Genomic DNA, 12539 nt, shown 5'->3' with positions numbered 1-12539 from the left:
GCACTTTTTGCATCATGACAATGCGCCAGCCCACACGGCTAATGCAACGAAGCATTTCATTGAAGACAGTGGTGTCAACGTTTTGAACCCGCCACCCTACTCACCTGATCTTGCACCATGTGACTTTTGGCTCTTCCCGAAGGTGATAGAACCCCTGCGAGGCCACAACTTCGAAACTCGAGAGGAACTGATTGCAGCTGTCAAAGAACAGCTGGACAACCTCCCAAAGACAGCCTTTCACGAGTGTTTTGCGGCGTGGGTCAGAAGAGCCCAAAAGTGCATTGATGTTGGCAGTGAATACTTGGAAAAAGTTTAAAAAGGATCGAAGTACATGAGAAAAATAGAAAAAAAAAATCCTTGGCTACTTATTTCGAGTGATTCCGCGCGGAACCCAGACAACCCTCGTATTTTAACACAAAATTGTGCAAACTATTGCAAAGCTTAATAAGTATGAAGATAAACAGCTGGGGCTGGAGGAGGATGCAGCTTTGCCTTTATATGTTAAAAATGTAGCTACTCAACTTTAAATTTCACCCTGAATACCAATCTCTTTATTTAAAGGTTTTACAATTTTATTTTCAGCTTTTTAGTTGCTAATAATAAATCCACACTAAAAAACTAGTTTTCACTCTTTTTAGTGACTGTATGATGTGCTTAGATGTTTAAAGGAATATTTTTTGTGTAATTTGTAGTTATAGTTGAGAAAAAAATTTAACTAACATTTTCATGGAGAATGGAGATGAGAAACTTTGTTACAGAATGGGCGTCTATGGAGACAACAATGTCAACACTCTCATGAAAAAACCCGTTACAGTCGTATGCTCAAAATGTGCAAAATGCATGCTTTACAGTATATATCTGTATAAATAAAATCCATTCATAGATCTGCATCACAAACTGATGATTTGGATGGTTACCTACCAGGCAAGTCTTGTGGTTGGTCAGCCAGTCTGCAAACATCCACCACATCCTCTCAGTTTGCGAGAAGCAGATCATAGATATATGATACAGTACTTGCCAAAAAGTACACAACACGCATTTAGCCCTATTTAGGGCTCATTAGGGGTACGCATTGTGGCAGATGACCAGAAATCCTGCCCCACTGAGATGCCAGAAGAAGGATGGACCGGGAGAGGGGCACTATCTTTCCCTAGGAGTAAGAGGGCAGCCCCCCGGATTTACATCAGGGCCATGGAGATAGAGCTGGGAAGCTCAACCCTGGGGGACCCATGGCCACCACCAGGGTGCACCTGGACGGTTCTGGAGCCCTGGAGGACAGCACTTCCGCCACACTAGGAAGTGCTGCCAGAAGACCATTACAGAGCACTTGGAGGACATCCGGGGCGAGATAAAAGGGGCCGCCTCACTCCATTCAGGAGCTGGAGTCGGGTGGAAGAGGACGGAGCTTGTGAGAGAGGAGTGGAGGTGGCTGAAGAAAGGAAAAGGACTGAGTATATTGTGGTGATTTGTGTGCTGTGCTGGTGTTGTGTGTTGCACAATAAAGGGTGCGTGTTTTGAAGATTTAGCATCCGTGTCTGTCTGTGCCGAGGCTGGTCTTTCACAGCATCTTTCCTTCCCCTTGCAGGGACTGAATCTGGATGTCAGTGCCTGAGGTGAAGCCTCTGACGTTGTGCCACGGCGGCTGGTTCGCTTACTTGACGGGGGAAGATCAGAGTATTACATTCATTGGTCCAAATCGCAATCTGATTATTTGAAGGCTTACCTACCAGGTAACACTTGTGGTATACACACGTCTATAAATACATCTATATATTTCAAAGGACTGTCCATCTGTTATGTAGTTTTTTTCGCAAACTACTGGGGCTAGAATCTTGATCTTGATCAAAAGCTCATGACCTCATATGTGCTGGTAATTCAACACATTTGAGGTGGTGGCAACCTCAGCAAACTCACCTATGCTCATGGATTTCTTACAGCAAAGTAATCAGTAAATGAAGAGACATGGCAGTAAGAAAAAAAGAACACCAGTGATATCTGCTAGGCATCAAGCAAATCACAGAGGATGCCGAAATGATGAAAAACATCCTAATAATAAGAACAGCATCATCATTTGCTGTGCACCAGGTGAGGGATGTAGAATCCAAGAACGACTAAGACGGAGAAATGCATGCAACTGGAGGTCTGTATGGATCTCTAGTATTGTTAAATAAAAGCTTATACAGGCAGTCAGAGCTTTTGAATTTAAGACCCACCTATCCCTCTCCTCTTTCATTGGTCAAGAGTCCTGTTGTCAATTCAAAACCTTTGGTCCAGTAGGATTGTTTCCACTACATGCACTGCTCCATTTTCTGGAAGTATTTATTTAACACTGTTTCAAAGATTCATTGCATTCCAATACGGGGTGCAGTTGAGCAACTGTGTAGCCCTGGGTATGCTTTGACATTACCTAGAACTGAAACATTAGAAAAACCTTTGAAAAGGACAGGGAATTCAGCCCAACAAAGCTTGCCAATCCTATCCACCTAAGTCCTCCAAAACAACATAAAGTTGAGTTTGCAATGCCCTAGAGTCCTACTGTCCACCACACTATTCAGTAATTTATTTCACGTATCTATAGTTCTCTGTGTGAAAAAAAAAACTTCCTAACATTTGTGTGAAATTTACCGACGTATCCCCGTGTCCTTGATGAATTAATTTTAAAATAACAGCCTGGATTCACTGTACTAATTCCTTTCACAATTTTGAGCACTTCAGTGATCTCTGCTTGCTTAAAACCTCAATCCACATTTGCTTAATTCCACAAGAAGCTTCAAAAAGGTTTGTTGTGCAAAGGGAAAGAAGACTTTGATACCATTCTTCTACAGGACCATCCTGTTTAGGTTAAGACTGATAAAATCTTAATACTATAACTTAATAAAACTGCATCTAAAAAAAACTAGTGATCAATAGGTACATCTTGTTAGTACCGAGTTGGACCCCCTTTTGCCTTCAGAACTGCAGTAATTCTTCCTGGCATAGATTCAGCAAGGGATTTTGGTCCGTTTTCACACGATAGCATCATACAGTTGCTGCAGATTTGTTGGCTGCACATCCATGGTGGGAATCTCCTGTTCTACCACATCTCAAAGGTGTTCTATTAGATTGCTATCTGATGACTGTGGAGGCCATTAGAGTACAGTGAACTCCTTGTCACATTCAAGAAACCAGCTTGAGATGTTTTGAGCTTTGTGACATGGCACGTTATCCTGCTGGAAATAGCTATCAGAAGATGAGTACACTGTGACCATAAAGGGATGGACATGTTCAATAACAATACTCAGGCAGGCCCAAAGCGTGCCAAAAACATATCCCCCAGAACATTACACCACCAAAACCACCAGCCTGAAGTATTGATGACAAGGCAAGATGGATCCATGCTTCTATGTTGCTAACGCCAAATTCTGACCCTATCATCCAAATACTGTAGCAGAAATTGAGACCCATCAGACCACGTAATGTTTTTCAAATCTTCTATTGTCTAATTTTCATAAGCCTGTGCGAACTGTAGCCTCAGTTGCCTGCTTTTAGCTGAGAGGAGTGGCACCTGGCATGGTCTCCTGCTGCTGTAGCCCATCTGCTTCAAGGTTCAACATGTTATGTGTTCAGAGATGCTCTTCAGCATACCTCAGTTGTACCAAGTGGTTATTTGAGTTACTGTTGCCTTTCTATCAGCTCAAACCACTCTGGCCATTCTCCTCTGACCTATGGCATCAATGACGCATTTTCACCCAGAGAACTGCCACTCAATGGATATTTTCCCTTTTTTGGACCATTCTCTGTAAACCCTAGAGATGGTCGTGTATGAAAATCCCAGTAAATCAGCAGTTTCTGAATACTCAGACCAGCCCTTCTGGCACCAACAGTCATGCCACATTTAAAGTCATCTTCCTTACCCATTCGGAAGCTCAGTTTGATCTTCGGCAGGTCGTCTTGACAAAGTCTACAGGCCTAAATGCATTGCATTGTATCTGCACTAACAATTAGTTAATTGTTGGCTGGTGAGTGTACAAGGGGGGACCCAAAAATAACGGAAATATTTTTAAAACATGTTTAATTTAATTTCCTGTACAAACTACAATTAGTCTCCTTCAAAGTACTCTCCATTGGCGGAAATACATTTATCTAACCGTTTGTTCCATTGTTCGAAATATTTTTAAAATTCGTCTGAAGTAATGCCCATTAATGCTGTGGTCGTTTCTTGTATTACCTCTTCGACGTCAGCAAAACGCCTTTCTTTCAAGTCTTTTTTCATCCGAGGGAACAAAAAGAAATCACACGGAGCTAAATCCGGTGAGTAGGGTGGGTGGTTCAGGGTTGTCATACCGTTTCAATAACAATAGTTTCTGCAACACTTTTTTCAAGAAGAAAACAAAATTTCACTGCCGCGCGTTGTTCACGATAATCGGCCATCATAAAAAAAACGACGCATGCACAAAACTACTTTTACAAAAAAATTCACTGAACACAAGCACAACCTTCCAGACTGATGGCACTTGGCAGACTGACTTGTGAGGAGTGTAACTAGATCACCCTAGCGGCCCAACCACGTACTACAAGTACCAACCTAACAACGACAAAATTCCGGTTATTTTTGGGTCCCCCCTCGTATATTGTTTTCTAAATCTTTAAAAATCCTGGACAGTTTCTAATATAAACTAAGTCACGTGAGCCAGCTAAAAACCTGGCCACAAGTTAGAACATCAGAAGAACCATCCATCCATCCATCCATAATCAAGTTCGACAGGTGGAGAACCTAAGCATATACAGTGGAACCTCGGTTTGCGAGCATAATTCATCCGGAAACGTGCTCGCAGTCCAAAGCACTAATATATCAAAGTGAATTTCCCCATTAGAAATAATGGAAACTCAGATGATTCGTTCCGCAATCCAAAACTATTCATATAAAAATGATTAATACAAAATATAAAGTAAAAATACATAAAACAAATTAACCTGCACTTTACCTTTGAAAAGAATCATGGCTGGTGTGAGTGAGTCTCTAAATTCTTGTGGGATTCCACCCAAAAGGACGACACGCGGAAGAGCATCCCAAAGTAATCGCAGTCTCCCAGCGCTGTAGCAGTTCGCCATAAAAGTGAATCCGAAAAGATCGCAGACATGCTATAAGTGCCTGCCGTCGATGGGTGATACAAGGAACATTATAAATGTGCAGGGCACAGTATTACTTGGCCACGACCCCCTGACTGCTGTGTCTGTGTATAGGAGAGTGGCAGATCACGCCACAATAAATAACCGCACTGTTGATGTTTCAAGCTGAATAAAGCTGGTGTTGCTAAAGTACTGAGACTCAGCTTCGTATTTTGGGGTGCAAGACAGGGACTCGCACGTCACAGCACACACACTAACAGTCACAATGCTGTAGTAAACAGTATACGCTCGTACGGATGTTGACTATATGAGTGAGGCACGCCGACTCAGACAAAGAATAGGAGACGATTGCCCACAATCCCGCAGCGAGAGAGAGAAGAACCATCAGCTCAGTTGTGATCACATGACGCTCAGCAGACAAAGCGTATACATACTACTCGTATTGCAAGACCTCGCTCGTTTATCAAGTCAAAATTTATTAAAAAATTTAGCTCGTCTTGCAATACTCTTGTAAAACAAGTTACACGCTAACTGAGGTTGCACTGTATGATGTTTTTGTGAACTAGATGATCCAGACTTCTTACATTTTTTGGCTTATTGCACTTCACTTTAATTTTCGACTGTGCCCTCTCAGCGTTTTTCACACTGTGCAAGCCTTGGCCTTTGATAATTAACCCATCCAGCCCCATTGCAAGTGCACAACTAGCTCTGCTGCTGCTGCATAAACTTTAATGCTAAGACTTACGAAGATGAGGGTTCAAGATCCTCTTCAGCTGGTCACCCATTTGTGCTTTTGACAGAATTTCAGTAAGCCTAAAAGAAAAACATTGTGTTTTTAATTGTATTTTCAATGATGTTTCAAGCAACCTGAAAAAAAGCAAGACTAATTTATCAGTTCATTTTTTGAACCTCTTTCTCTTACAGTACAGGGTTGCATGGAGAAAAAGTTTAAGGTAGGAAGCAGCTCGGGGTGGAAAATAAATCAGTGCATTATATTTTAAAAAACACAAGTTTGATCATGTAGATTAGAAACACAGCATCAGTAAGGAGAAAATCGCAACAGTAGGAAAAATAAATATGTGATTTGTTCCCAATTTCATTACCTTTGGAAAGACTAAAATCAAAACTACCCACTGCTTTTCCTTTACATGTGTGTTAAATTCATTTTGTGGAGAACTCCGTTCTGAAGACAACACTCTGTAGCCATAATGCTTTTAATTCAGAGTGTAAACAGGCTAAAGACTTTATCAGGAGCCAGACAGACACATACGAACAAAGGACTCTGTGACTTCAAGCTCTAGTTTGTAGTCGACTAACTGCATTATGGGAAACTCAGCTTCACAAGTTTTGCTGGGATACAGCAATATGTTACAGATGGATTATCACCCTAAGATAACAGGTATGGTCAGTAATGCAAGGCTGTTAGATAAAAATGACAACATTTTAAATTTACAATTCTGAGGAATAAAACAAAAAGTGGGAAGTTCTGTAAATCACAGCAGGGCACAACTGACCAGTAGTAGACATTAAAGCTCACCTATCCAGCTCCAGCAGAGGTTCTGGCCCCTTGGCATTTTCCACTGGATACCGTTCTCGCACAGCAAACTTGACATCTTCAGCCTCAGCAGTGCGGAATCTCAGCAGGTTCAGAATGATGTATTCATGGTCTGTCAGGACAATGTTACCCTAGAAGGGCAACCAATTGAAGAAAGTAGCTAAATGCACTGGTCAGCTTTACATGATTGGCACTTACAAGACTGTATTGTCAGAGGACCACAGACAAGACTAGTCTAATAAAATAGATTTCCCGTTCCCCGGGTTTTACTATTTTTCAATAGTTTTCAATGGACTATGATTGGTGCTCCCAATTAAAAAGTCAAAATGACAGCACACATACTGTACAAGCTCTGCCAAACAAACAGGTGCTACAGAGCCTAACCCATGGCCGGTATTGTAGATCTTTATACTGCCTCACCCTGTCATAAAGCTCTACTATTAGATGGTAGGCTGCTTCATCAGAGCCAAACTGGAAATCAACAATCCTGTCCACACCGAGTTGATCCACGGAAACCAGACGACGAGTCTTGAGATGCTTACGGCACTATTAAAAAAAAAAAAAAAAAAACAAAGACAGAGTAAAACTGAATTAGGATTTACAGGAAAAACCTAGAAGAACAAATATAATAAAAAAAAAACCCTAGGGACATCAATAACTATACTTATTAAGAAATTTATTAGAGAACAACTTGAGCCCCCATCTGTAATCAACCTTGAGAAAAAGGGGCTGACAGGGTGATGAATTTCAAATGAATGGAAAGGGAGTTTGGAAACCAAGAGTTTCTAGCAACAATCACAGAGAAAAAGGGACTGCAGTTTAGGAAAATAAATCTAAACCGAGGACGTGAGAAATCCAGGACCCAGTTGCAGCTGGAATTACTATTACATAACACCTAATGAAGCATCACAAAGCTTTTAACATAACAAGACTGATATGAAGAGCTCACTTCTTGTACAGTACTAGCAAAAAGTAGAAAAGTAAAGAAAAGCCAACAACTGGAAAACAGTTGACAACCAAAGTAGATGAAATGTGCCTGGAGCCTTACAGGTGGCTCTTGTGAGTTGGTGCCATAAAGTGGAATGAGTTTATGCAGCTGTAACAAGCTTTTCTTCATGAGCTACACCCATTGGTCTACTGGTATACACAATCTTGGCTCCTCACTCTGCAGGTAGCACAAAAAGCAACCTTCTTGGCCAATTTAGATCCCCATCAGCTCATGTTACTAGTCAGGCTCATGTCTGCGAGGGGGTCTCTCCTCTGTAGCAGGCTTGTTCCATTTTGTGCTTAGCTACTCATCTGAGGAAGAGTAAGAGAAGCTGCTTCATAAGGTTTCAGTGGCCTCTTAGGCACAGTCAGCGACGAGCATGGTGAACTATTTTAGCAGCACATTTCAAGTCTGTGACAAGTGCAGCCCCAGTATGGTGGAGGACTACTGTTGGACCCTTAAATGTTTCACCCAAACACAGAGTTTTTTTAAACACGTTACTTACACCATGTAGCTTGTAGTGGCAGTCGAGAACTTTTTTTTTAATCTTTTTTTTGTGGAGAATCAACATAACAATGGGAGCCATTGGTGACTAATATGAACAAAATCAAATAATATTAAAATGTCCAAGAAAAAAAACTCACATTACCTGTGTCACATATTCCATATATCAAGTCATCCAGTCTGCTCACAATGTGTAGAATGTATGTTTTTTTTTTTGCTACAATAACTAACAAAGCTAAAATACCCGACGCTGCCAGGGAGGAAAATAAAATGTGTTTTTTTTTTTTTTAATTGTGTGAGAAAAATATAATTAAAAAAACACAACTTTAAAAATAAAAATAAATTAACAAATAATTAAGACTCACTAATGGGCTTGTCTTGCGGTCATGTATGTAATTTATCATCCAGTTGACGCTCGGAACTGGCCAACTCTATTATTTAATGTCAAAAGCAACAGGCGTGCAGTGGTGCTCAAACATAAAGAATGCTGGCAGTCACCTCCAGGTCGCCCTCTGGTGGTCATTCTGATTGTCAACTGGATGATAATGCATACAAGACCACAAGATCACCCCACACCCTACCCAGAAGGGGGTGGGTTAGGGTTGATTTCACCCTACAGTATTTTTAGTCAACCAATGAGAAACATGTGTACTAAGTTTCATGACAATCGCTCCAGGGGCTTACCCCCCTGCTTGCTTCGCTCGCCAACACCCGGCCTGCATTACGTGCCAGCCACTTCACATCTCTGCTGCTAATGTTGTGAAGAGTGGGGCTGAACGCACCCCAAGGAGACGCGGTCGCTCCTCCGAAACCCCCTCTTAAACGGTGATACAATGGGAAACAAATAGTTTTTTTTTTTTTGTTTTTTTTTTGCACCTCCTCCTCACTCGAGGAGCTGCTGCTGTTGCTGCGCTTCAAACATTTAAAAGCCTGTAGAGGAGCTGTCCTACTCTTTGTCTTTTATTTCCGGCCCTGGGCGTGGTTAAATCTCTTGGCACAAAGTCTTGTCTCGCGGGACACGAGTTCTTGATGTTTTTTAGTTTAAAATTTAAAAACGGAATAAGAATCTGAAAATCTAACAACATCATATTAAAGTTCAATTAAAATTCTGAAAAGAATGATACCAAACATATATATGAAGATTTTAAAATAAGCCCGATTTAAAGCATGACAAAAAACGTGACATAAAATCGTCGCACTTTTAGGCTTAGGATTTTATATATATATATATTATTGTTAAATAAGTAACTCTAGAAAATGAAAGTAGCCCACAAACAGGAACTCCTTCACACAAGATCATGCTCTGAACTGAAGACAGAACAGCTGAATTATGAATTATGAATTATGCGACAAGAGTAACACGAGATTTTTTTTTTTCCTCCAAGGATGTTTTTAATAATTTTGTTGTTGTCTAAACACCACTGGTACCCATTCTATCAGAAATATTGTTCTATCCGCTCTCCACAAAAAACAAGATTACACATCAAAAAAATATTATTTTTGAGTGTAGTGGCCTTTAAGAAAAATGCACCCGAGGTAAAATTCGGCAGAAAAATCAAATATTGATTATTTAATGATAACACTTTTATTCTGTTAATTCATTTGAAGTATCAGCTATTATCAAAGTAAAACTGTCTAAGAAATATAGAAAATATACAGTAATCCCTCGCTACTTCGCGGTTCACTTTTCGCGGATTCACGACTTTGCGGGTTTTTAAATACAAGTGATTGCCCGCCTATCGCGGAAGTTATGTTCCAGACCCATCAGCAACAGGAGAAAATCTGCGATATAGAAAGACCATATAAATAAACATTTTTATAGTTTAAGCCTTAAAATACCCATCCCACATGCTTTAAACACATGCAAACTTATAAAACACACTTTGTTAACACATATGATATGTGGATGTTGGGCTAAGGATATGAGTAACATCTCACTATTATAAAACATTTTAACTTCACGCAAGACAACACAGTGAGACAGGAAAATACAAGGCTTTAAAATTATTGACACGCAGAGCAACAAGCAGCACAAAGCAGCACAAAGTCCACTTCTCCTTAGCGTTCATTCAGCTCCCCACCCCCTTGACAATGTGAAGTGGCAGGAGCGTATTGCGCCTCTGGGGAGGGGGGGTATGAGCGAAGGTGCGTTCAGCTCTCACACACCCACACACACACACTCCTCCTCCCGAACGCGCAGAGCGACAAGCAGGCATTTTGGCAGAAGCAGCACAAAGTCCATTTCTGCTCAGCGTGAGTTCAGCTGCCCCCCTTCACAAAGCGAGTGCAGACACATCGACGTCTGATCGCTGCGTGCAGTGTGCAGTGTTGGTCTGCGGTGTTTAAGAATGTAGAAAGTGTTTAAGAGCATAGGAAGTGTTTATAAGAGTGTGGGAAAGGTTAACAAGAGAGTGAGAAAGGTTTATAAGAATGTGGGAAGGGTTTATAAAGCCTTAAAATATGTATAAATAATAAAATAAATATAGGTCACTACTTCGCGGATTTTCACCTATCGCGGGGGGCTCTGGAACGTAACCCCCGCGATAGGTGAGGGATGACTGTATTCCAATTGAGAGTGGAAAAAAGCTGAGATTCACCAGTTTTTGTTTGCTAGACATGAAAATTTCTTTTGTTCCCGAGTGAAATAATACTGCTCTTGTAAAATGTACAACAGTAATAATAATAATAATGATAATAATTAAAGTCAATAAGTTTGAATTGGTTGAAAAGTGCTGAAGATCCCACATGATGGAGCCACTGGTATGTAGTTACTAATGGCTTCCTCGCGCTCATATGCAAGGTTTCTAAAGTTACACACGTAAGGAACATGAGGTCATGTGGGCAATTCAGGCGATCTGCAGAAAATATGGCAAGCAGACAGACACCGCAAACTCATCTCTCCGACAAACAGGCAACAGCTTCTGGTCACATCAGCATAGTTCTTCCAGTTCTTCACTTAAAAGTAGGTTTAAAACATCAAACTGCTACCTGCTAGGAGCCAGGATTTCTTTCACATACCTTCATCGCAAACCCAGATGGCATTAAGTTCTTGGGCCATTCAAACTCAGTTGTATGGATTCGGACTCCAGATTCGATCAGCAACACAGCCTTGAATTCGGGTCTGAAAAGATGCAACAACACAGAGTTGGCAAACTTTCACTTCGAGCAATGAAGACCTGCACTTCAGGATGGAAGAATCCCAAAAAGCACAAATCAGCCTGAAATATAACGGACCCATTCAAATCACAAGCTTCAAAATAGCGACACAAAGAAATGAAGAGGTTGATCTGCTGATGTAACCAATAAATTATAAACAACTGAAACTATTTGCTAAATATGAAAAAGAAATGCATATCTGAATATAAAAATAAAAAAAAAATATCAACAATTTTTTTTTGAGCTGGATTTGCCATCGAACTTCAGAATACCAGCTGAGGATGATCTGCTGCACTGGATAAAGTGAATGTTTAGATTGGAGCACATCTGAGAAGGCAATCGCTAAATAACACATGAGCATGGGTGAGTGGCGATCACAGCAACGAAGAATATACATGTAGTTTATGAAATCAATGGAATGGGAGCTTAGAAACAAGTGGCCATTCTTAAATGTGAGCGACAGATTGTGCTAAGAATCAAAATGGCGAGTACAGGATTATAAATATACATGCTTTCATTTTTTCCTTGTATAATGAGCAATACTTACAGAATGAGTTACTATGTTAAGCAGCTTTGGATGCAAGGCTAAAAATCAGTCCTGAGGAGAAGCCCGTCTATCACAAGGCACACGCACGCAGATGCACTCACATCAAGCCAGCTTAGATTCCGAAAGCTACCTTATGATGTGGGAGGAAAATTAAGAAATGCGCTACACGTACACAAGGAAAACATGCAAAATCAACACAAACAGCAACCTGGATGAGATAAAACTTCAAACCTTGAGCACAAAGGAGCTCAAGACTTGTAGCAGTGACTGAGCCACCTTTGTGACAGAGAGAAGAGAATCACTATATAACATGCACAGAAGCAAACACACTGGATATATAGATTAACATGAAGGCAACTGTATGACAGATAGGCAGAGAGATGTGAAAGGCACTATATAACAGACAGACACGTGAAAGGCACCATATAACAGGCAGGAAGATGGACGAAAAAAAAATATATATAATAGAGACAGATGTTAAAGGTGATATAAGGATGGATGGATGGATAATGAAAATTACCATGTAATGGACAAGAATATAGATATGAAAGGCACTACATAACAGACATACAAATATAAAAGCTCCTATATATAACACGACACCTAAATGCAGACTGCCCTACATATAGTTGGGCAGATGGATGTAAAAGGCACTATATATAGACAGACATGTATGAAAT

General features: G+C 40.6%; 1 protein-coding gene across 2 annotated transcripts in view; it reads right to left on the bottom strand.

Moving 5' to 3' along the window:
• Positions 1–12539, bottom strand: part of LOC114666948 (ribosome quality control complex subunit NEMF-like) — a 47014-nt gene that overhangs the window by 26616 nt on the left and 7859 nt on the right. For both annotated transcript variants that reach the window (XM_028822000.2, XM_051919935.1), the window contains exons 3-6: positions 11175–11277; positions 7085–7210; positions 6647–6795; positions 5855–5922 (exon numbers count right to left, since the gene is read on the bottom strand). In XM_028822000.2, the coding sequence (XP_028677833.2) occupies positions 5855–5922; positions 6647–6795; positions 7085–7210; positions 11175–11277 (446 nt within the window). The remainder of the gene's footprint in view (positions 1–5854; positions 5923–6646; positions 6796–7084; positions 7211–11174; positions 11278–12539) is intronic.

This window comes from Erpetoichthys calabaricus, chromosome 16 (genome assembly GCF_900747795.2).
Source record: "Erpetoichthys calabaricus chromosome 16, fErpCal1.3, whole genome shotgun sequence".
NCBI lineage: Eukaryota > Metazoa > Chordata > Cladistia > Polypteriformes > Polypteridae > Erpetoichthys > Erpetoichthys calabaricus.
The sequence above is the reverse complement of the archived record's forward strand: the minus strand, read 5'-3'. Positions and strand labels throughout refer to the sequence as shown.